The 26,092-nt window shown below is 39.5% G+C and overlaps 1 protein-coding gene across 1 annotated transcript in view; it reads left to right on the top strand.

The window, feature by feature from the left end:
• The window catches only part of CTNNA1 (catenin alpha 1), a 177,602-nt gene that overhangs the window by 15,454 nt on the left and 136,056 nt on the right, over positions 1-26,092 (top strand). The window contains exons 2-3 of the mRNA XM_027096196.1: positions 11,665-11,771; positions 13,129-13,324. Of these exons, the coding sequence (XP_026951997.1) occupies positions 11,667-11,771; positions 13,129-13,324 (301 nt within the window). The 5' untranslated portion in view covers positions 11,665-11,666. The remainder of the gene's footprint in view (positions 1-11,664; positions 11,772-13,128; positions 13,325-26,092) is intronic.

Raw genomic sequence — 26,092 nt, 5'->3', positions numbered from 1 at the left:
TAACTTCCTATACTCTAGTTAAGTTCCGGCATCTTTTCTCCTGGCTCTCCAAGAAAAGTACAGTCCTCTTCTTCCTGCGTACTTCTCAGCTGTGTGAGAAGTTTCTCTGCCTTTTAGTCCCATTGTTGTAAAACAAAACCCTCTTTTTTCTCCCTTTGTCTCTTTTCTCTTGTGCTTCCAGTCCACATGCTGGTTTCATCTTTGTTTTTCAGACCAGAGTCATCCAGTTTCTTATGGAAACAGGGACTTCCTGTGTAGCCATAATCAGTTGCCTGTTAGAGGGCTTAGTGCAATTTTCTCTTAAACACTTCCTTTGTTGATGGTCTCAACCATGTCCAGTGGAAGCTAAGTAAACGAACACAGATATCCAGACCACACTGCAGTTACTTCAGCAGCTCTGGAGCTTGTTTTTGTTTTTTCCTTCACTTGATCTCTCTCACCTCTTTTTGCTCTATGCTCCAGCCATATTGGCCACCGCTTTCTCTAAGTCCTGGGAGATGCTGCCTTGTCTCTGTTACCTCTGCCTGCAGCGCTCTTCCCCCAAATAATTCACTTGATTGGCTCTTCCTTGACTTTCAGATTTCAGCTCGTATTACCCAGACAGAAAGGCCCTGGAAGGACCCTACCTAATTGCATTACCATTATCCTGCTTAATGTTCTTTCTAGCACAGATATTGTCTTATTTGTTTACTTATTTATACTGTTACTACAGCGTAGTTTGACGAAGGCAGAGTTTTTGGTCTCAAATAGTGTCTATACAGAGAAGACACTAAAATATTTGCTGATTGAGTGGCTAAATGGTGGACTGAACATTGTTTTTTTTAGGTTTACCTTTTGTCCTTTGCTTAGTGCTCTTGGTAATCATTGTGTCTCCTAATGCTTGTGGCATGGAAGTTCTTTCATTCAGTTGTTCCCTGTGTTTCCCCCGTTGCCTGTTATTTTTTTTAAAATACATATTTATTTGGCTGTGTTGGGTCTTAGTTGCGGCTTGTGGGATTTTTTGTTGGGGCGTGCGGGCTTCTCTCTAGTTGTGGCACACGGGCTCTGGAGCTCGCGGGCTTAGTTGACCAGCGGCATGTGGGATCTTAGTTCCCCGACCAGGGATGGAACCCGAGTCCCCTGAATTGGAAGGCAGATTCTTAACCACTGGACTGCCAGGGAAGTACCTCCACATTGCCTTTGGTACTCTAGAGAAGATAAGAAACAAAATGAGAGTGATGGTATGTTTTATTATGATTAAAAATAATTATCTTTAAAAAATAATTATAATAATAAAAGTAATCATAATTATAATCTTAAAAAAATAATAAAGATCTAGCCAAGTGTCCTTTTTCTTATAGATCTATATATACCTGGAAGTGGAGTGACAACTTGTACTATGTGCCATATAAGTTCCTGATATAAAATGTATTTGTATGTGAGTTGATCACTGGTTTATGTAATCCAGTATTCTGCTGTAGATGGAAACTTTTTACTTTGATTGTGTTTTGGCTCTCAGGTTTGACCAAGGCTAAGCATTTTTTTTTTGGACAATGATATTGTACTTGTGATTAGAAAGAGACTGTGCTTTTTTTTGTGGTGGTTGGAGGGAACAGGTTTTCTTTTTGTTTACATGAATCTGTGCTTTTTTTAATATATAAATTTATTTATTTTATTTTTGGCTGCATTGGGTCTTCGTTGCTGCGCACAGGCTTTCTCTAGTTGCAGCAAGCGGGGGCTACTCTTCATTGCGGTGTGCAGGCTTCTCATTGCCGTGGCTTCTCTTGTTGCGGAACACCGGCTCTAGGCGCGAGGGCTTCAGTAGTTGCAGCACGCGGGCTCAGTAGTTGTGGCTTGTGGGCTCTAGAGTGCAGGCTCAGTAGTTGTGGCGCATGGGCTTAGTTGCTCTGCAGTATGTGGGATCTTCCCAGACCAGGGCTCAAACCCATGTTCCCTGCATTGGCAGGCAGATTCTTAACCACTGTGCCACCAGGGAAGTCCCTGGAGTGAGTTTTAATTATAAAGGTTACCTTTTTTTTTTTTTGACAGTAACTGGGAGATTTGAGAGTTGAGATTCCACCAGCTGTAGTAACTCTGTTTAATGCAGATGCAACCTGGCATCCCTACGACTGCCCTGAGTAATCCACAGTCCTATATCTTGTGCACTGTGACAGTTAACGTTACTGTGGGTACTTTAATTTCTAAATTTCCTAATTTGCATTTAAATGAACCATTCTAACACTGCATTAACTTAACCTTGCTGTTTAAAAAAAAATTGGCATTTAGTAGCTAGGTGCGGATATTCTAAAGCTTTGGAGCAGACAGATTTTAAGAATAATGTGGCCATTCTGTTGTAAATGAACATTTAATATTTTTGGAGAAGGTATATAGCTCTTTGCACAAATGAGACAGTTTGCCAACAATCAGCCTTCTTGGTTCTGATGGAACTATGCTTTTATTTTCTGCTTGTTGCTTCTCCATTTCTCTTTCTGTCATGAATATTGCTAGTCACATGCCCACCGTCTCTGCCCCGTCTGAATTTATAGTGAACTTTTGCTTTATAGCCAGGATTGCTATTTATAAGGTAATGAAGACTGAGTAACCACAGTTTAACTTTTTATTTCATTCCACTAAGCGTGATCCCTCCTGGAAAAACCTAAGGTTGCTGTAATTCATTAAGGTTGGCTGGCTCTAGTAGGTTTTGTAATAGGTCTTGTGAAGGAGTGCTCTGTAAGTTAATTGGAAAACTAGAAATTGCCAAGAGTTTAAAAGTTATTTGTTTAGTTACTTTAAACAATGTCATTAATTGTAGAGAAGCAGAAGCTATGACTAAGATTGAAGCAGGAACTTTGTCTTGGTAGGCTTGTAAATATTTCAAAATCAGATTGCATAAATTTAATTCAACTAGTACTGTGTCTGCTCTGCATAAAGCATCTTTGCATAAAGTACCTTGCTAGCAACTTAAGGCATATAAAGAAACATAAGCATAGTTATCAGGTTAAAACTTAAAATACAGGTAGGAATACCACAGGCTAAACCTGGGAAAAATCAATTATGTTTAATGAAACACTTCAGAGGCTACTGAGAGACCATTTAAATGAAGGGAATACTAGAATTTCAGAGCTGGAAGGACATGGAGCTTAGAATTCAACCCCTTTCATTTTATAGATGAGAAAACTGAGGATCCAGAAAGGTGAGGTCACTTGTCCAAGGTCAGAGAATAAATAAATGACGAAGCTGGTTCCGGGAGCCATGTTCTTTCCAGAGAACGTATTAGATTTTATTTATTTTTAAAAAATTTTTTTAAACTTTGAAGAGGTCAGTATTCTTTTTTTAAAAAATTAATTTATTTAATTTATTTTTGGCTGCGTTGGGTCTTCGTTGCTGCACGTAGGCTTTCTCTAGCTGCGGTGAGTGGGGGCTACTCTTCCTTGCAGTGCACGGGCTTCTCATTGCAGTGGCTTCTGCTGTTGTGGAGCACAGGCTCAGGCACATGGGCTTCAGCAGTTGTGGCTCATGGGCTGTAGAGCGCAGGCTCAGTAGTTGTGGTGCACGGGCTTAGTTGCTCTGCGGCATGTGGGATCTTCCCAGACCAGGGCTGGAACCCGTGTCCCCTGCATTGGCAGGCGGATTCTTAACCACTGCGCCACGAGGGAAGCCCTTCATTAGATTTTTAAATGTTCTACCTCTGCTGTTTGAAATCCTTGTAGGGTTGGAGTCACCAAAAGCATAACTTGATTCTGTACTATAGTTTAATAACATTTGGTGTCACTCTTGGAGGGGCCTTTGATTAAAGATGCCTCACAAGGCAGTCTGCTTCCATCATGGTTATTGAAAGACTTGAAAACACACTGAACGGGTTCTCAGTTCTCAAGTGTCAGTATATTTCAAGTTTCTCAATGGAAGTGAGTGATTTGAGTCTTTTGTCTTAACACCTCCCTCCTCAGAGACAGTACTTAAGAGGATGTGGAGTTCTGGGATGTGGAATCAATCAGAAAGGACTTCAGGGGAGAATCTTGTTTAGTGATTGCAAAGTGGTGACCAACAGGGCAAACATAGTACTCAGATATGAGTGTTTGTCCCATCCAGTGGTAAAATCTTTTGGAACAAGTTTCTAACATTAAAGTTGGGAGATTTAATGTAAAAATCTGCAAGTTTGGATCTCTTAAAAAATCGAATGATCTGCTAACCAGAGGTGTGCATGATAAAGATTGCCTGGAGCTCATGGGAAGCTGGGCACATGCTTTTCCCATTTACCAGTCCCTAGTGGGTCTCCCCAGACCCAGAGAGGTCAGGGTCGTTTGCAGTTCATTAGTGTGCTTACACTCTGCCTTCTTTTCCAGTTAATAAGAAAGTGAAATTATTTTGTAATTGGGAAAACAAAAGACCCAAAAGACTGTTTTTTTGATAATTTAAAATTTATTATCAATCAACATGTGTACAGATCATCAGGGGACTCTTGTTCTTTCTCTAAGGCAGTCCTAATTTTTCTCCAAGTGTCTGAAGCCTTTTTCCCCGTTACTGGACTGGTCCAGTCTTCCCAGGCTCACCTTGGGCAGCTTGCTCCCTCTTTGAGTTATCTCCAAACAGCTTTTCTTCTCCTTGGCAGCTTCCCTGTGGCTTGAGACCTTGTCTCTCTCTCAGCTCAGGACTCTCATCCTCTCCAGTTTTGCTCATTGGGCCTGAGCAATGGATTCTAAAACCATAAGAATGCATGTGTATGGTGTTTGGACCTTGTTTGCTGGTTTTCAAAAGTAATCAAGTCCTCAGGCCAGGTGCCTTTCCTCAGGCAGGGGTTGGGCTAAGTGCTTTTCCCTGAGCTCCTTTCGAGAAGGCTTTTTATTTCAAGAAAAAAATGAAAAGGTGTATTTCTTTGGGAAAGTGAATTGTTGTATGTTGTACTTGTTTAATAATTAAAATCCAAATGTGACCACATGTCTTCTTGCAGCTAACTTCACTTAAGTTGTCTTTTGACTCCTTCCCTCTGCAACCTTTGAAAGATTTTCTGTTCTGTGTTGATACAGTGGCTGGAATGCTAGGATACGGAAATGTGGGATCCATGGGGAAAAATCATTCCTTCTGAAATGTCTTATCTTTGACATTTGATGACATTTGCTTGAGCTGTTGTCAGTCCTGTAGCAATCTAAAGGACTCCCATCTCCTAGGGTTTGCTCACTTGGGCTGATGTTTAGTGGGCAAATAACCTTTAAAAACCAAAGTATAGGCTTGACATAATATGAGTGTAGAGAGCAAATTTGCCCACTTGAAATGAAACAAATTCCCTGGAAATGGGCATTTTGTGTTACCAGATTAAGCAAATCCACATTCCTTTTGGCATTCCATCTTCAGCGATTCTAGAATTTTTAGATGATGCCTCCAGTAATATTTTCAGCTATATCTGAAGGAGTCTACCTGTTTGTGCCTCAAGCATGCATATATGGGAGAGGATACAAACATATTTTTTATAGTAAAGTTGTTAGGAGTGTACTGGTCACAGACATGCGCAGTTCTACCTTGTCCTGGTCATTATTCAAATATAGGATTTAGATGTCTGATGTTGCTTTCTGTAGAGGGTTTAGAACTGTGCTGTCCGATAAGGTAGTCACTGGTGGCTATTTAACATTAATTAAAATGAAATAAAATAAAGATAATCAATTCTCAGCTACACTAGCCACATTTCAAGACATCTCTCCCTCTCCTCTCCTCTCCCCTCCCCCCTTGTTCTCTCCCTCTCCTCCTCCCTTCTCTTCTCTCCTTCTACCCCTCCCTTTCTCCATACTGTCTCTCATTTTCCCCTTCAATTTCCCTCTGTTCCTTGTCTTTCTCCTCTTCCTTCTTTTCTTCTCCTTCCCACTCTTCCTCCCACTTTCCGTTCTTCTCTGTATATATGCATATATTTAATACATTAGTTTTTTCTAAACCATATAAGAATAAGTTGCAGACATCATTCCCATTACATGTCACAAGGACATAGCTACAATATAATGACGGGAATTTGAAAAGTTAACATTGATACATTACTATTTATTATCTATTTCAGAGTCCCTGATCAAATTTTATCAGTTGTCTCAATTTTTTTTTCCTCCTAATCCAATTTTCAGTCCAGAATGACTGCATTTAGTTTTCATGTCTTTTTTAGCCTCTTTTAATTTGGAAGAATTTCTCAGCCTATCTTTGTTTTTCCTACCTTGACATTTTTGAAGACTGTAGCTAGTTATTCTGTAGAATATCCATCACTTTGAGTTTGTCTGATGTTTCCTCATGACAAGATTGAGGTTAGATAATATTGGTAGGAAATACCACAGAAGGTGATGCTGTATCCTTCTCAGTGCATTGTACCAGGGGGTACGTGATGTCCATTTGTCCCATTATTAGGGATGTTAATTTTTGTCACTTGGCTAAGGTGGTGTTTGCCGGGTTTCTGTACTACAGAGTTATATTTCCCCTCTTGGTAATCAGTAATCTGTTGGGAGTTACTATGAGACTGTGTAAGTACTCAGTTTCTTAGTAAACTTTTCATCTGTTTGCTTTAGCATTCTTTGATAATTCTTGCCTGAATATTATTATGATGTTTCCTAAATGGTGATTTTTCTAAATATGTTATTCCTTCCCTATTTGTTGGTTAATTTCCTATTACAGAGGAACTTTTCTTCTCTTTTGTTCATGTTAGCGTGGACTCATTCAGCGGATCACAGTCTGTTTAATTTAATGTTCACAAAAGCCATCTAAAGATAATGATAGTCTAGTCTTTTTTTCTTTATTATTATTTTAATAAATGTATGTATTTATTTATTTATTTTTGGCTGCGTTGGGCCTTCATTGCTGCACGCGGGCTTTCTCTGGTTGCGGCGAGCGGGGCTGCTCTTTGTTGTGGTGCGCGGGCTTCTCATTGCAGTGGCTTCTCTTGTTGCGGAGCACAGGCTCTAGGTGCACAGGCTTCAGTAGTTGTGACATGCAGCCTCAGTAGCTGTGGCGCGTGGGCTTAGTTGCTCCGCAGCATGTGGTATCTTCCCGGACCAGGGCTCAAACCCGTGGCCCCTGCATTGGCAGGAGGATTCTTAGCCCCTGCGCCACCAGGGAAGACCCCTATTATTATTATTATTTTTCTTTTTTTTTTTTGGCTGCATCGGGTCTTAGTTGCAGCACACTGGATCTTTGTTGAGGCATGAGGGATCTTTCGTTGCGGCTCGCGGGCTTCTCTCTAGCTGTGGTGCATGGGCTCCAGAGCGTGTGGGCTCTGTAGTTTGTGGCACTCAGGCTCTCTAGTTGAGACGCGAGAGCTCAGTAGTTGTGGCGTGCAGGCTTAGTTGCCCCATGGCATGTGGGATCTTAGTTCCCCGACCAGGGGTCAAACCTGTGTCCCCTGCATTGGAAGGTGGATTCTTTACCACTGGACCACCAGGGAAGTCCCTGATAGTCTTTTTCTAAAAAGTAAATGATAGTTTTATTTTATAAAGGAGGGAACAAGTTCAAAGTGATTAAGTGACGGTCAAGCCTGCCTTTTGATTATATTGTCCTCCTTACAATTTGTAAAATAAAGATTGTACTTTTTTTCATTACAAAAATAACTTTCTAAATACCTGTCATTTTATAAAATCATAAAATACAATTATAAAAAAGAATGTTAAAACCACTCATAATCCCCAAATCTTAGAGGTAACATCATTGTTAATATTTTGGTTTATATATCCCCCTGCAGTTATACTTCATATTGTTTTCAAAATCCCCTTTCCGTCTTCAGTAGTATGTATTTTGAACATTTTCTCATAAACCTCTACATTTTCCCCATTTTTAAAATGAGAAATTTCAGATATACACACCCAGCCACACACATGTCTTCCATCTAATTTAACATTTATGAATATTTTTTCATAATTCCTTGGTCTCTATGTGTATGTATTTTTACTTTCGCTGAATTTGAAAGTTGCAATCATCTTGACATTTCACCCCTAGATATTTCAACATGCATCTCCTAAAAATAGTCCTTTTTCTATATAGCCACAATTCATTATCACACCTATGAAATTGAGCAGTAATTCCATAATATAAATACTAAAAATTTACCAATTTCCCTGCAAATGTCTTCTTAATAGCTTTTTGTTTCAAACTGGGATCCAAACAAGATACATGTGTTGCATTAGATTCTTATGTCTCCCGAGCCTTAAAGTCTGAAATATTCCCCACACCCCCCCATGTTGACTTTCTGACAAGTTAATGTCCTGTTGTCTGGTAGGATGCCTTACATTCTGGATTTGTCTGTTAACCTCATGGTGTTGTTTAACATGCATGTGTATCCCCTGTAAACTTCTATACTTCATATAAACTTGCAATACAGTCTAGGTTAGGGTTTCTTAACCTGCATTGAATTTGAATTGGAAATATTTTGTTTTTGTTGTTAATATTAATAGGAATTTAGCATTTCCTTCTTTTATTAACAATAGAAAACCAACTCCAGTTTTCAGTTGAACCTCTAACTTTGTCCCACTAGTAGGAATCTCAGTGCTTTTCATATATGTAGCAATTGTCATGTATCTTGAAAAAGTGTGTGTTCATGATTACTTTGAAGTAGTTATCAGACTTCTTGACTTTTTTTTTTTTTTAATTTATTTTTGGCTGTGTTGGGTCTTCGTTTCTGTGTGAGGGCTTTCTCTAGTTGTGGCGAGTGGGGGCCACTCTTCATCACGGTGCGCGGGCCTCTCACTGTCGCGGCCTCTCTTGTTGCGGAGCACAGGCTCCAGACGTGCGGGCTCAGTAGTTGTGGCTCACGGGCCTAGTTGCTCTGCGGCGTGTGGGATCTTCCCAGACCAGGGCTCGAACCTGTGTCCCCTGCATTGGCAGGCAGATCCTCAACCACTGCGCCACCAGGGAAGCCCCTTGACATTTTTTAAAAAAAATTATTTATTTTTTTGGCTGTGTTGAGTCTTCCTTGCTGTGCGCGGGCTTTCTCTAGTTGCGGCGAGCGGGGGCTACTCTTTGTTGCAGTGCACGGGCTTCTCATTGTGGTGGCTTCTCTTGTTGCGGAGCACCGGCTCTAGGCACGCAGGCTTCAGTAGTTGTGGCACACAGGCTCAGTAGTTGTGGCTCACAGGTTCTAGAGTGCGGGCTCAGTAGTTGTGGCACACGGGCTTAGTTGCTCCACGGCATGTGGGATCTTCCTGGACCAGGGCTCGAATCTGTGTCCCCTGCATTGGCAGGCAGATCCTTAACCACTGCACCGCCAGGGAAGTCCCTTGACATCTTATTTAATATGTTAATAAAGAGCATATATGTTACTGCATCGCACATTTGTAAAGTATTTTTATAACTAAATTTCAATATATGTGTTTCTTTGGTAATCCTTTTTTTTTTTTTTTTGCGGTATGCGGGCCTCTCACTGTTGTGGCCTCTCCCGTTGCGGAGCACAGGCTCCAGACGCTCAGGCTCAGTGGCCATGGCTCATGGGCCTTCCGGACCGGGGCACGAACCCGTGTCCCCTGCATCGGCAGGCGGACTCTCAACCACTGTGCCACCAGGGAAGCCCCCTTGGCGGTAATCCTTTGAATTATATTTCACGCATTTCAAAAAAGTTCTGAGAAAGGGTCTATAGCTACCCTGTGCAGTACTGAAGCCACTAGCCACATGTGGCTATTGAGCCCTTGAAGTGTGGCTTGTTTGAATTTAAATGTGCCTTAAGTGTAAAACACATCCCAGATTTCCAAGTACTTAGTACTTATGTAAACGTCTCTAATTAAAAAAAACTGATTACATAACGAAATGATAATATTTTAGATATACTGTTTTAAATAAAATATATTATTGAAATTAATTTCATCAGTTTCTTTTTACTTTTTTAACACGGCTACTGGAAAAATTTAAATTACATAGGTGGCTTGTATTATATTTCTATTGGACAACATTAGTCTATAGACTTTACTAGACTGCTAAAGGGATCCGTACATTGAAAAAGGCTTAGAATCCCTGTGCAGAGGCTTCATTAGACTCAGGTTAAACATTTAATTTTAATTTTGCTGTTGCACAGATAATTTTGCTCAGTTTATAGTAATACAGAGGCTCTTGAAAAACATTTAAAACTTTTTTTTCATTAAGAGTACTTTTTAGGAAACGTAGGGCACTTCATATTTCATTGGGTTAGGCATATACTATCAGAGTTGCATTATTAGCAATACTAAGTTTAGTTATTTAAGGGGATGATTATTAGATCCCAACACTGTAAAGGTGTATCCTCCCCGCTTTGTAATTAGTAAGTAGCCTGTTCAGGTGGTACTTCGGCACCTTACAAATACCCTATTCCCCAATAGCCTATCACCTAATGGTGTTAACATTCATTGATAATCCGTGTTTGAATCAGTTATCCCACTGGGGTTTACAAAATGGTCATTTTCTAATTCTATTCTATATTTATGGTACAGAAATTCTCTTCCCACCCCCTTTCTTTTGAGGATCCCTGTGGTCGTAGGATAGCTATCTAATAGGCAGTTACAGTTATCAGTTATTCTTCTTGATACTCAACTTGTGAATTTAGCCAATGGAGCCCTTGGTTCTAGTATCTTTTTGATATGATCTTGTTAGTCTTTGTGTCTTTCCTTGCTTTCTGCACAACAGGATATATCAGACCTTTAATAAGCCTTTTTTTTTTTTTTTTTTTAAGGAAATAGTATTTAATAGAAATAAAGACCTGGGCAGTGAGAACACTAATTTTTGTTTTTTCTGAATTTTGTCAGTATAGTTTTTTAAGAGTAGCACAGTATCCCCTTGTGTGGTTGGTTGTGTGATTTATTCAGTGATCTGTTTGAAATTTAGGTAGTTTCCAGTTTTTAATGATCGTATACAGTGCTGATGTGAACATCATTGTATCCAAGTTTTTACATGTACCTTAATTTTTCCTTTAGAATAAAAATTGAGAGGTAGAATTTCTTGTTCACAAAAATGCACCCTAAAAGGTTTTATATTTCTATGAACAGTTTGTTGTCTGGAAAGTTTTAGTGTTTACTTCAGCTACATGTCTCACCTGGTTTTCTGGTTTTTCTTTAATCTTTCAGGCACTACTTTTAGAAGCAAACACCAGCTGCTTGGTATTTTGGCTGAAGTCTTTTTCCCTTAGTCTTAAAGCCTCTGTCTAATGGAGGTTTACCTTGACACTGATACAGTGATATTTGACTAAGTGTGACTTGAAATTTCTTCTGGCTACAAGTGATAATAGCTGTAGGTGCAGAGGGCAGTAGGCTTAAGCATTATGTTTTAATACAGTAAGAGAAGATATTCTCTAAGAATCCATCAAACAGTGAAGTGAGGTTTACCTTTTAGATAATAGTGTACTATAAATATTTTGGAATAAGAAAAACCAGAATCTTCTGTATTAGTCTTCTTTCACTTTAGCTTTTCATCCTAATTCTAAGTCAGTGTGGAAAAACTCGAGGTAGAAGTGTCTTGGTGCCAGAGAAGCCAAAAGGGAAAAGCTCTGTGTTTGGGAATGCCCTCTTACAGTAGCCCTAATGTTTGTAAACTCGAAATCTTAAGTGTAAGAGGTTGTAAGAATTATGGGCCCTCATGTGCAGGCTGGTAAGAATTTTTTTCATCTTGTGATTGTAGCTTTCCTGGTATAAAAGTCCTTAAGTAGGAGAAGACTTGTTATATGTTTCATGTTTGTGTTTGATACTTGCCTGACCTTGTCTCTTTCTCTTTCAGAAATGACTGCTGTCCACGCAGGCAACATAAACTTCAAATGGGACCCCAAAAGTCTAGAGATCAGGACTCTGGCAGTTGAAAGACTGTTGGAGCCTCTTGTTACCCAGGTAAGAATCTGCAAACAAATACGTAGTTGTTGTAACATGATTCCATAGCAATAGGCCCAGGTAATAAACACAGGGCAAGGTTATTTAGTTCAAAGCCTTAATTTGAGTGATTGAGTTTAGGCTGATAGTAATGAGACAGTTTGGCTCCGCTAATAGTTAAATATTGATGTGTGGATTCATTTAGCCCTTTAGAAACACATTTGCTGCCATTTTTTCAGTCTTACTGGCAGTAATAGGGGCTAGTGTATGTAGTGCAACTAATACTTAAAAGTATTTCAAAAAAAGATAGGATGCGGAGCCTTGACTGTTAAGCTTCTTCACCCTGCTTAACACACCTTTTGTTGTCTAGGATTGATTAACAGGTCATTTAACTTGAGGGTGTAGGTTTGGTATGTTTTGTTACAAGTACAAATATCACAGTGTGATGACATTTCATTAACTGTTAGCAACTAGCTATGCACTTTTAGTGTTTTGGCACATTTTACTCCTGTGTGTGTGTGTGTGAGAGAGAGAGAGAGAGACAGACAGACAGACAGATACTGTGCTAGCATGAAAATGAGATGTAATGGCATGTGCTATCTTTTTAAAAAACTCCATTCTAGCTCATAAATATAAACTAGTATTATAAGTAAGTAAGTAGGAGTGGGTGGTAATACTCGAGAATATTTACTTTCTTGGAGCCCATCTACTGCAGCTCTCAGGTCTTCTGTGGACCGTGTTACACTAATAAATGTTTAGTCATCTTCAGCCTATACAGGTCATCATTATTATATGTGTTAATGATGGTTAATGTCTGGGACTTAAAACATCATCACAGTAGGCTGCTTTGGGCAATTGTTCCTTTCTTTATTAAGGGCCTTTCCTAATTAATGGCGATTTGTGTGAATACACTGAAAAGATTTCAGAAGCAAGTTATCTTAAAACATTTTGCATAGGTTGAAAACATGGAAAAATGTGACCTCCAGGCAGATCTAATAAATTCATTGTTAACCTCTTTCTAACCTTCTTGATGACATGCAGTAGAGACGTAACTTGTTTGTTACCAGTTTTTAATTTGTAAAATGAAGTTTAAAAACCTAATGATCACGTTTGAAGAATTAAAATATTCATTATATTTCTTAGCTTACACATTGAGATAGCTAAATTATTTTGGAAACTAAATAGAGTATCATTCCTGAATATCTTAAATATGGAGAGAGTTGTATGTTATTTGTTAATGCTTAGTGGAATCTCATAAGTGTGATGTTTCATTTTATTATGAATAATTTATTCTTGCTACCTTTAAAGATGTTAGTCTTTCTGTTTTTTTTTAAATTTTAATTGACTACAATTTAATTTTCAAAAATGAAACTTTTAGGTTACAACCCTGGTAAACACCAATAGCAAGGGGCCCTCTAATAAGAAGAGAGGTCGTTCTAAGAAGGCCCATGTTTTGGCTGCATCTGTTGAACAGGCAACTGAGAATTTCTTGGAGAAGGGGGATAAAATTGCAAAGGAGAGTCAGTTTCTCAAGGAGGAGCTTGTGGCTGCTGTAGAAGATGTTCGAAAACAAGGTAGGTCAATATTGCTTTTTATATAGAGAGAGGCAGGCCTTTCTAGAAAAATAATCCTTAAGGGTGACTTTTTGTGGTCAGTATTTTCATTCTTATATGCTTGCCAGTTGCTCAGGTAACTATGAATATTCACTTAGTGGAGATGTATTAAGTTGTACTGGCTTAAGCTTTAATCAGGAGAGATTAACAAAGGAACTTCTTTTTTGGAGACTCTGAATCCAGTTCCCTTGGGTGTTCCAAATAATAGTTGAGTCTTAGAAATGTTATAACACAATTTGATAGGAAATAAATGGGGCAGAAGTTTATATTTCATCCTATGTAATATCTCTTAGTTTGTGCCGAAGATGTAAGGGTGATAAAATGGAAAAATGTCCAGCCATTCTTTTCAGAAAGCACTAGAAACCGCTTCATTCTGTCAGACTGATATGTAAAATCAGCCATGCATATTTGCACTGGCTTGAGTTTAAAATAATTTAAATGGAGCTTAAGGGAAACATTATTTTTGGAAACTCAGAAGTAGTAAAAAGTGAAATTGTAACCCACAGCTTATCAGTAGTTACTATTAGAAAAACTGTCATCGCTATGATGTAATAAGCACAATATAAGAGGACTTTATTTTATTAAAAAATTTTTTAAATTTTATATTGGAATATAGTTGATTAACAATGTTGTATTAGTTTCAGGTGTACAGTAAAGTGATTCGGTTATACATATACATGTATCTATTCTTTTTCAAATTCTTTTCCCATTTAGGTTATTACAGAATATTAAACAGAGTTCCCTGTACTATACAGTAGGTCCTTGTTGGTTATCATGATAAGAGGACTTTAAACCTGGACGATTAACTTCTTGAAACCTGCAGTTTTGTGTTAAACTTCTGGTCCAGCAGGAGGACTTCAACAAAGACATAGGTTTTTTTACGGCTGTTGGATATCATCTAAGGTGAACTGACCTCCTGCTCTGTGCATGTGCTTTACTGGCTCTTGGGAGAACCTCAGTGGCTCTCTGATGGCTGACAGCAATGTACAAAGTCCATTGGAATCTTAAGTCAAATTCATCCCTGTGACGGTACCCAAAAAGAGCAGTGCATTCAATGGAGATGCTATCTCCCATTGTTCTGAGTTTGTGAATAAATATTTTAATACTGCAAATGATGAGATTACTTAAGTTCCGTAATACTAGCTAGGTGGACGTGTTAGTTTTCTCTGGCTGCCATAATAAATTACTACAAACTTGGTAGCTTAGAGCAATAGAAATTTTTTTTTTTGAAGTTCTGAAATCAAGGCGTCAGCAGGGTTGATTCTTTCTTGGGGCCTCAGATGAAGAATCTGTTCCATGTTCTTTCCTGGCTTCTGGTTGTTGCTGGCAATCCTTGGCATTCCTTGGCTTATAGACACATCATTCCAATATCTGGCTCTTTTTGTCACATGGTATTCATTCTCCATGTATCTCTGTGTTGCAAAGTTACCTCTTATAAAGACATTAGTCACTGATTTAGGGTCCACCCAGTGTGACCTCATCTTAATTTGGTTATATCTGCAAAGACCCTATATCTAAATAAGGCCACATTCACAGGTTCTGGGTGGACTTGAATTTTGGCAGGACACTATCAACTTGGTAGAGTGGGTTTTTAATGAATTTATTTTAAAGTGGTTTAATTTTCCAATTCAGGACAATTTTTGAGCTTCCTATTGAGGAAATCAGGACAGCTGTTACTTCATTGACCTCAGAAAGTTTTGTTTCCTAGGGCTTCTTGCCTCCTCTAATGAAACTCAAAATCTTAACAGGTGAATTTGGTCAAGTGTTCATTGTCTAGTGACTTAAGACATTTATTTTCAAAATAAAGCTTAATTATTGTAAGTAGCTTTTTTTCCCACTGTATATGTTCCTTGTTTCAGAAGTTACTCTGATACAAATCTGTAGCAATCATGGTATAATACACTCTCCCCAAGCACCCCCCTATTATGAATGCATATCTAAATTTCTGTTTCTTTGTGTTTTTTTGTTTATATCTGAGAAAATCTTTTATGTGGCTCTGAATCATAAATACTTGTTCGTCCCAGTCCAGCTTTGTAATTATTTTTGATCTATTCATGATTTAGTCACCATAATTTTCCTTCTCCTTGCAGGAAGACAAAACAAAACAAAAGTAAAACTAAAGCAAATATATAACTGCCTGTCATCATCGTTACTGTATCAGGTGTGAAAAGCTGAAGTGCCTTGCCTTTTTTCTGTTGGCTTACTTTTTTCTTTGGTGATTGTTAACAAATGGTGATGCAGCCTCTCTCCTATCATAAGTAGAAAATACGTGGTATGAAAATGGTTGAGCACAGATCCTTTTTAGTCAGCCAAACCTTGTTGGTTATGTTGTTGAAGCTGTTTACTCATCATTTGAAACCCTGAAGTGATGTTGATATATCTGCAGATTCTTTGACACCTCTCCGTTTAAAAAGTGGCGTCTAACTTTGATTCTCTTGAATGTGTGTTGTACTTAGAGACTCTTGGTTCTATAAAGAATAGAATGTGATGTGGAAGTTATACTATTTACTTTCGAAGCAAAGTCATAAAAAGAGTGTTGTATCCTCTTATCTCTTTCTCATGGGTTATTCACTCTGGGGAAGCTGGCTGCTATGTTACAAGGACACTCAGGAGGTCTTGTGGAAAGGAACTGATGTCTCTTGTACCAAATTGCCAAGCATATAAGTAATCTGCCTTGGAAGCACATCCCCCAGCTACAGTCAAGTTTCAGGTGATGGCAGCCCCAATCAACCCTGAATTCCTGACCCACAGAAAACTTGGGGAGATAATATTTATTTTAAGCAACCAAACTTTGGGGTAATTTATTGGGTAGGGAAAGATAATTAATGCAAAAACCTTTCCCAGGCCCGCTTTCAGTCGTTCTGAGCACTTATGCAAAACTCTGACCTAACTGCTCTGAATTTTACTGGCATATAAAATGTAGAGTAATTATGATTTATCTAGCGCTCCATAGCAGATTGACTTATTAAGTAGAGTTAGAATCCTTTGCATTTCAAGTCTGTTGCTTATCCACTGGAACACTTAATTGCTAAAGGATGTATATTTATTTATTTTTATTTATTTATTTTTGGCTGCTTTGGGTCTTTGTTGCTGGGCATGGGCTTTCTCTAGTTGCGGCGAGCAGGGCTACTCTTCATTGCGGTGCGCGGACTTCTCATTGCAGTGGCTTCTCTTGTTGCAGAGCCTGGGCTCTAGGTGCATGCACTTCATTAGTTGTGGCACGCGGGCTCAGTAGTTGTGGCTCACGGGCTCTAGAGTGCAGACTCAGTAGTTGTGGTGCACAGGCTTAGTTGATCTGCGGCATGTGGGATCCTCCCGGACCAGGGCTCGAACCCATGTCCCCTGCACTGGCAGGCGGATTCCTAACCACTGCAACACCAGGGAAGTCCCTAAAGGATGTATAAAAAGATTATTTTGTTCCAAATCAATGTGGGCTACTTTTGCCTAGTACAAGTTGGCTTTTTTTTTGGGGGGGGTAACGTTCAAGTAGTAAATATTTTAGACCTTATTGGCGATAAGGTCTTTCTTGACACTACTGAGTTCTGCAGTTGTGTTGGGAAAGCAGCTATTCAGTATATAAACAAATGGGCATGGCTGTATTCCAGGAAAACTTGTTTATAAAAACAGGGGGTTGGCCAGATTTGACCCACAGGCTGTAGGTAGCTGACCTCTGATCTAGGATTAAAGATATGAGCTTACTGTTTTCAAATAAATAATTGATTTAGGTACTTATAATGCTTTTGAGCCAAAAATTGGACCTTCTATATCTTTTGAGTTTGTACAAGTCCTGTGCTTTCTGTGCAGTCATAATTAATAACCAGAGACTTGAATGCATGCAGTTTTTCAGCATAACTTAATTTTCTTTTTGTATTTGCCCCTGATTACATGAATAATAAACACAAACATTTGTGAGTCCACTAAAATGTTATCGTAACACTGTCAGTGGGTAAAACATTCACATACATAAATGCAGGGTCACTTTACCTCAAGATCAGGTGAGTCTCCTGTGGTGGGTGGGAGCCAATTATCAATTGCATGGCCTCCAAACCCCTGTGATCTAGGGATTTCATTGTACTGCTAGTCAGCCCAAACTAGTTGTTAACTACCTTATATGGGCTGAGGCATACATGTGCCTCACAGAGATGTGCTTTTTTGGGACCCTGCCCACCCCCCATGTTCCCCTCCCTGATTAGGTCATTCTTACTTTATACTTTTTTCTTCCTAGCTCTTAGCACAGTGACAATTAAATATTTGGTTGTCTTCCCCTTTCTAGGCTCCAGCAGGGTAGGTTCTGTGCTGGTCTGGTGACTGTTCTCTGTGGCAGCTATCATGGTGCCTGTTCTATGATAGGCACTTAAATGTTTGAGGAAGGTAATTGACTATGTTCTCCAAGAATTATGTGAGAAAAGGCTCTTTCCAAAATTTAAGGTGAGTTTCCTCCCCGCTGCCAAATGTAAATGCAGGGATACTAGTGGAGAATCTTACCTTAAAAAAAAAGAAATTGAGATATAATTCACTTAACATAAAATTCACCCTTTTAAAATGTATATGATTCAGTGGTTTTTAGTATATTCACAGAATTGTGCAGCTGTCACCATTATTTAATTACAGAACATTTTCATCACCCCCAAAAGAAATCTCATACCCATTAGCATTCATTCCTTATACATATATTGATTTTAAAAAAAAATTTATTTAGGGCTTCCCTGGTGGCGCAGTGGTTGAGAGTCCGCCTGCCGATGCAGGGGACATGAGTTTGTGCCCCGGTCCGGGAGGATCCCACATGCCGCGGAGCGGCTGGGCCTGTGAGCCATGGCCGCTGAGCCTGCGCGTCTGGAGCCTGTGCTCCGCAACGGGAGAGGCCACAACAGTGAGAGGCCCGCGTACTGCAAAAAAAAAAAAAAATTATTTAATTTATGTATTTTTGGTCGTGTTGGGTCTTCGTTACTGTGCGCGGCTTTCTCTAGTTGTGGTGAGCGGGGGCTACTCTTCGTTGTGGTGCGTGTGCTTCTCATTGCAGTGGCTTCTGTTGTTGCGGAGCACGGGCTCTAGGCACACGGGGTTCAGTAGTTGTGGCACGTGGGCTCCGTAGTTGTGGCTCGCGGGCTTAGTTGCTCCGTGGCATGTGGGATCTTCCCGGACCAGGGCTCGAACACACGTCCCCTGCATTGACAGGCGGATTCTTAACCACTGCGCCACCAGGGAAGCCCATATATTGATGTATTTTAATGATACCTGGAAAAGAGTATTTGTGAGTCCTTGAATAGGGCTCTGATGAGAAAAAGAGGGCCCTTAACTGATTAGGGGACATCCAAGGGACAGAGATGGGAAAGCCTAAATGAAACTTGTTTGAAAAGGGGGAGACGTTAAAAAAGGAGGACCAGTGATGGTAAATTGGAGGTTGACTGATGAGGAATAGTTTCTACTAGAACAGGGTTTTTTAATCCATTAGTTACAATTCACAGTTAGATCTCAAAGGCCAAGAACAGAGACTTGCTGCTGCATCAGTGACTTCTTCCCTATAGCTCTTGGGCATTTCTGGGTGGAGGAGGGAGGAGAAGGCCCCAAGAATCTGAGGTGCACCTTTATGTATTCCCGCACGGCTTCTAATGATACTCTGTTCGGTAAAGGGTCCAATGATTGGTGTACTGCGCAACAGTGTATTTCCTGGGAAGAAGCTTGTGTTTAGAGACACCAGAGTGGGGAAGGGGCTGGGTGACCATGTGTGGTCTCTGATGCAGAGAGACCGTCTTCAGGAATTCCCTGACAGTCCAGTGGTTAGGACTCAGTGCTTCCACTGCAGCGGTCCCCAACCTTTTTGGCACCAGGGACCCATTTTGTGGAGGACAATTTTTCCACGGATGGGGGCGGGGATGGTTCAGGTGGTGATGCGAGCGACGGGGAGCAGGCAGATGAAGCTTCGCTCCCTTGCCCGCACCTCCTGCTGTGCGGCCCGGTTACTGACAGTCTGCTGCACTGGTCCGTGGCCTGGGGGTTGGGGACCCCTGCTGTAGGGGGCCTAGTTTCAGTCCCTGGTCAGGGAACTAAGATTCTGCATGCAGAGCGGCGCGGCCAAAAAGAAAAAAGGCAGACAGACAGGAGGCTGTTTTTCCTGTTTCATCTTGGAGCTTATAATCAGGACATATGGAAATGTAAATTAATAATAGCATGAGTGTCATGCCAAGAATGGAGTGGACTAGGAGGTTAAGCATGGGATTAGAAAGGCTTCCTGAAGGTGCAGTAGTGGATCTTGAAAGGTGAAAGAAGGGAGGGGAAGAAGTCATTCAGGTAAGAAAACCAGCAGACAGAGCAAGATGTGGGTGAGGAACAGTGAGGGTTCTGACTGGAGAGGAGTGCTGGGAGGAGAGGTTGGATAAGAAAGAGCTTGGAAGCTAGATTTTAGAGGGTGGCTTGGAATGCTAGGTGAAGAAGGGAGCACAATCCGGGAAATGATACAGGATTAGAGGGTTCTGTGGCTGGAACAGGTCTCCCAGGTTCAGGTTCCCATATATTTAAATATATATAGTGACTCAGGACTTGCTACCTCTGGAAGCAGCTTTTTCCAGCCTTGTGTTTATTTTTAAAGCTTTTTTCTTCTTAAATTAAACTGAAATATGTCTCCTTAACTTTGTTCCTGTTTTAAGAATTTCTGCCATCTGGGTAACACAGAATATGAAGAAAAGTGGTGTTTGGGAGAGATTAGTTTCTCAGGTGTGTACAGGAAGCGTTAAAGTGGTTGGGGGAGAGCCTGGAGGCCAGACCAACAGTCAGGAAACCATCAAGGTGGTGGGCAGTGAGATGGTGCTGTTAAGGACAGGACTGCTGCAACAGACTGTGGAAAGGGAGAGTTGACCAGTTGTCAAGCAGGTTTACTGCCCCCTTGGCCTGTGGTAAATGGCTAATTTTCTTCATAGATAAAACTAAGGGACCTGGTATGTGAAAAATTATAATATTTTCCTCAGACTTGAATCACTTAGGGTATATATTGAGGCAGTGTGTGCTACTAAAAACTCCAGGTGAATTACCTAAAATTAGCATACTCTCCTCAGTTTAGAGCCATTCTAAGATTCTGGTGTGCAGTTTTCCATCAAGTTGAAAAAAATTCCATTACATTATTTGCTTCAGTGTTTATTTACACTAATAAAAAGTCAACTAACAGATTATTATTTTTTTTAACTTTTTATTTTGATTCATAGGGATTTGCAAAGATAATACAGAGCAGTCCAGTATACCTTTACCCAGTTTCCCCTAATGGTTACATTTTATGGAACTATAGTACAGTATCAACATCAGGAAACTGACGTTGGCACAGTAATTCTGTGGTTTTATCACCTGTGAAGATTTGTGTAACCATCTCTGCAATCAAGATACAGAACTATTCCATCACCACAAAGCTTTCCCTCATGCTACCCGTTATAGTCATACCCATGTTGCTTATATTCCCCACCATCCCTAACCCTTGGCAACTAATCTGTCTCCATCTCTAATTCTGTCATTCCCAGAATATTGTATAAGTGGAATCATACAGTATAATATACTGTATATGAGTATATGACCTTTTGAAATTGGCTTTTTTTTTTTTTTTCCACTCAACATGTTGTCCTTGAGAGCCATCCAAGTTGGTGTGTCTGTCAGTAGTTTGTCTGTGAGTACTCCATGGTGTGGATGTAGGTTGTCTTTTCATCCTCTTAACAGGTATTTTGTATAGTAAGTTTTTAATTTTGATGAAGTTCAATTTATTGATATCCTCCCCCATTTATGGATCGTGCTTTTTTTTTAAAAAAATTATTTTTGGCTGCATTCGGTCTTTGTTGCTGCGTGTGGGCTTTCTCTAGTTGTGGCGAGCAGGGCTACTCTTTGTTGCAGTGCTCAGACTTCACATTGCGGTGGCTTCTCTTGTTGTGGAGCCCAGGCTCTAGGTGCATGGGCTTCAGTAGTTGTGGCTCATGGGCTCAGTAGTTGTGGCACACAGGCTTAGTTGCTCCATGGCATTTGGGATCCTCCTGGGCCAGGGCTCGAACCCGTGTCCCCTGCATTGGCAGGCAGATTCTTAACCACTGCGCCACCAGGGAACCCCATGGATTGTGCTTTTGGTGTCACGTCTAAGAATTCTTTTTTTATTTTTTTTCCTAAGAATTCTTTAACAAGCTTTATGTTAGCTCATGAAGTTTTATGTTTTACGTTTAACTCTCAGACTCATTTTGGGTTAGTTTTTGTATAAAATGTGAGGTTTAGGTTCAGTTCTTTTTTTCCCTTGCGAACATCCAGCTGTTCCAGTATCATTTGTTGAAAAGACTGTCTTTCCTTCATTGAATTGCTTTTGCACCCTGTTAAAAATCAGTCACCTGTACTTGTGTGAGATTATTTCTGGGTTCTCTGTTTTGTTGTATTATCCATGTGTCTGTCCCTCTGCCAGTGCTCACACAGTCTTTATTGCTGTAGCTATGAGTCTTAGAAGTGGGTAGAGTGATTCTTCCCCCTTTATTCTTTTTCTAAATTGTTTTAGCTATTCTAGTTTTTATTGCTTTTCCGTATAAATTTTAGATAATCTTGTCTATGTCTACAAAAAAGCTGCAATTTCGGTAGGAATTACATTAAACTTGTAATCAATTTGGGGAGAGTTGATATTTTTACTATATTGAGTCTTCTATGAACAAAATATGTTTCCATCAATTTAGATCTTTTTTATTTCTTTCATTAGTGCATAGCACCATGTGTATATATATAATATATATATCCTCTATATGTTTTATTAGTTTACATTATTTTATTTTTTGAATTATTATAAATAGTATTTTATATTTATTTAGTTTTGTGTTTCTTTTCAAGTCCTTGGCTACACGCATATGCATTTTACCCTAGTTTTATTTCTAGCTTTGGTATCATTTTACTATTTTCTTTAAAAAAATTTAACACTAATTACAGGCATTTTTTTATGATTTAGTATAACCTTGGAATTTATTATCTTTAAAACTATGTACTTTCTGGGACTTCCTGGTGGTGCAGTGGTTAAGAATCTGCCTGCCAGTGAAGGGGACATGGGTTTGATCCCTGGTCTGGGAAGATCCCCCATGCTGTGGAGCAGCTAAGCCCGCGAGCCACTACTACTGAGCCCGTGTGCCATAACTACTGAAGCCCGCGTGCTTAGAGCCCATGCTCCGCAACAAGAGAAGCCATCGCAATGAGAAGCCTGCGCACTGCAACAAAGAGTAGCCCTTGCTCACCACAACTAGAGAAAGCCTGGGCGCAGCAACAAAGAGCCAATGCAGCCAAAAATAAATGAATAAATTTGTTTAAAAAAACCAAACTATGTACTTTCTATTACATCATTTCCCTATTATTAGGCTTAGAGGTTATTTTTATGTTTTTGATATAAATAATGCTGTAGTGAGTGAATACCCTGTATATATAATGTTTTCCCCTTTTCAAAAAATTATATCTTTAAGATGTATTTCCCGGAGTAGGAATATAGGGGCACAGATCTTTTTTAAAAAAATTAGAGTATAATTTATATTATATACAGCAAAGTACACAAATTGGTGTACAGATTGAAGAAGTTTTACATATATGTATACTCATGTAACTACCATTCAGAAAGTTTCCTCAGGGACATAGATTTTAGGACTTTAAAAATGTAGTCCTAAATAGTTCTCCAGTAGGGCTATATCTATCTATCTATCTGTCTGTCTATCTAGTTTGCTTAGTGTTCATGTAACCTCACCTATTACAGGTTACAGAAATTCAACTCAAACTTGTTTAAGCAAAAAGGGAGTTAACGGGTCTTAGTAATTGGGAGTTCCAGGAGTAGATCCTGAGTTCAGGCATGGCCAGTGTGACTTGACTGAAGGGGTGTGAAGCTTCCTTCATCACTTGCCTCCATGTATTTGTTTACCTCTGTTTTCATATATACATATTGGACAAGATGCCCACCTCTAGTTTGAGGTGGTCATCCTAGTTTGTCATCCCAGCAGATAAAACTTTTCTTTCTTAGTGTTTATATCTTAGTCACGGAGGGGACTGATTAGCTTTGCTTTGGTCACGCTCGGCTCTAAACCAGTTTCTATCTCCAGAGGAGATTGATTAGCCAGTGTGGATCACATGTTCACCCCAGGACACAAGGAATGGTGGAGCATTCTCCTAGGGAACAAGGGATATAATAATACGATGTTCAATGGAAGCAAATTATCCTTCTTGACAAGTAATGGGATAGTCCATTAAAATTTTTTACTATCTTTTTTTTTTTTAAAATCTATTTATTTATTTTTGGCTGCATCGTATCCCCTTTGCTTCACGGGGGCCCCCTCCAGTTGCGGCCAGCGGGGGCCACTCTTCAGTGCGGTGCGCGGGCTTCCCATTGTGGTGGCCTCTCCCGTTGTGGAGCACAGGCTCCAGGCGCGCGGGCTTCAGCAGTTGCGGCTCGCGGACTCCAGAGCACAGGCTCAGCAGTTGTGGCACACGGGCCCAGTTGCTCTGCGGCATGTGGGATCCTCCCGGACCAGAGCTCGAACCTGTCCCCCCTGCATTGACAGGCAGACTCCCAGCCACTGCACCACCAGGGAAGCCCTTTTACTATCTTTAGAGGTGTAAAATGCTACTTTATTTTTTTAAAATTTGCATTATTTGGAGTAATTGATGTTGACCATTTTTTTGTGTTTGTTTATGACTGTACCTTAAACATGATGATGCTTGTGAGAGCCCCTAGGGCAGTGATAAGTATCTATAAACATTAGTGCTCCTTTGTTGATTTGTTGAATCCCTGTTATTTTTCTTATTGATTGGAATTATGCCAGGTTTTCAAAAATTGTGACATGGCTTATTGGACCAGAGGTGCTAATCTTTTAGGTTTCTCATCACTAATCTATTGGTATGCAGAGGTAGTATTAACTTGGAGTTGGAGAATCAAGACGTGATTGTGTGTGTCTGTAATGATTTTAATGGTGGGACCTGATTTATGGTAGTCCTGGAAAAGGTGGTTGAGTTCAGTTGAAAAGAACAAAGATTGCAGCTAAATCCAGTGACTTTTTCTGCCTCCCAGACCATGTGGTTTGATTTTTGTTCCATGACTGCCATACTACTAACCACACCCAGTCATCTCTCATGTATGTGCTGTTATTCACATGGTGGACAACATGAAAACATCTGGATAATTCACTGCGGCCTCCTCTCCAATATTGGAAAAACAGTTAATAGTAATATCTACATACCCCATCTCCCCAAATCGATAGAAGGTAAAAATAGAGTAAATCCTTTTACTAAGTATCCTTGACAAGTAAATAGAAAGCAAACATTTTAACGTTTGGCTTATAGTTTCCCACCTTTCATGTCTGTTTATGTCAGGCAGTATTTGTCTTAAAATTTCTTTGGAGGCTTTTCATTTCAAGTTCTGGCTTTGGGATCATTACAGTATTCCATTTCAGGTAAACTTTGATTATAATGCAAGCCCATTGTTCTTGAGTAGAAGTAGGACTTCAGCTTATTGAGAGCAATCATTGTTGTTCAGTACTAAGTTTCAGTTGTTCTAAGAACCATCTTTTCTGTAGAAAGTGTCTTGTAACTTTTAGAGCAAGAAAGTAGTATATATTGGTGTTCTAAAACAATAGAGTTAAAACTATTGAGTTTGCTAAGATCTGTGTGATCTTAGCAGTTACAGTTTGTTGGTGACCATATTCATTAATGGACTTGTTGCACAAATATCTTCTCACCTTTTTTTAAATCTTGAAAGTACAGAATTACATAGATAAAACTGATGGTCTTTTAAGGACATTGTTATAAAGAAGGAATAGTCAGTGAGGCTTGTAAATTGATATTAAGAGACATTCTTTTATTTATCTCAGTAATTGTGCAGTGAAATTGAGGACGTAGAGGCCTTCTTCCTTGTTATAGTTTGAATGATTTGTATACAGGGAGAAAATAGTATATACATATGGAGAGGTGTGTGTGCATGCATATATATGTGTGTGTGTGTGTGTACATATTTTTGTGGTGTGGATATATGTTTGTGTGTGTGTGTGTGTGTATATATATATATATATATTTTTTTTTTTCATTGTAGATCTTGGCAAGGCAGTTTTAAGGAAAATAATGATGTATTTTATCCCTGACAAAAGAATATTGAGCACAAGCTATCAGGCTCTTGAGGCATAATTTTCTCCCTGGCAACTAACTAGAGTCAGATTGAAGGAGGTGAAAATTGGTCTCCTGTCCAGTGCAGATGTTGACAGCTTCAGACTGGTATACCCACATCTAATATAGTCAGCCTGCAAGATAGATGTTAGAAGGCAGATGTAATCAGGACAAAGCAGCTGTCAGTGAGTGTTTCGAGTAGGATTTGAGAGGTAGACAGGAGACAGAGCGAAATCTGGGCTTGCTAAGTTCATGATGTGAAGACTTGAAACATAGCTTTGAGGAGCTTTGTGTGGGTGTGTGAGACTGCATTTTAATTTGTCTGGTCTTGTTAGTGTGGTTTTATTCATGTTGAAATCATGAGCTTGATCTTATATATGGGATCTTTAATTTTTCACAGGAAAAAAATGACAAGTATTCCTACCCTGGAATATTGAGTATGGATTTCAAAAAATGTTAATTATGCTATGGAAGAGCAATAGCAGAGAAACGTTTTGAAAACGATTAAATTTAAGTTAGTTAGGTTTTCAGATTAGTGTAATCACTTTCTTCATTAAATCTAACAAGAAATCAGCTGATTTTTCTCATACTCTTGCTTTAAGTTCT

The sequence above is a fragment of the Aethalodelphis obliquidens genome, unplaced genomic scaffold (genome assembly GCF_003676395.1).
Source record: "Aethalodelphis obliquidens isolate GAN/ISIS:26980383/991018 unplaced genomic scaffold, ASM367639v1 scaffold4, whole genome shotgun sequence".
NCBI classification, from domain to species: domain Eukaryota; kingdom Metazoa; phylum Chordata; class Mammalia; order Artiodactyla; family Delphinidae; genus Aethalodelphis; species Aethalodelphis obliquidens.
The sequence above is the reverse complement of the archived record's forward strand: the minus strand, read 5'-3'. Positions and strand labels throughout refer to the sequence as shown.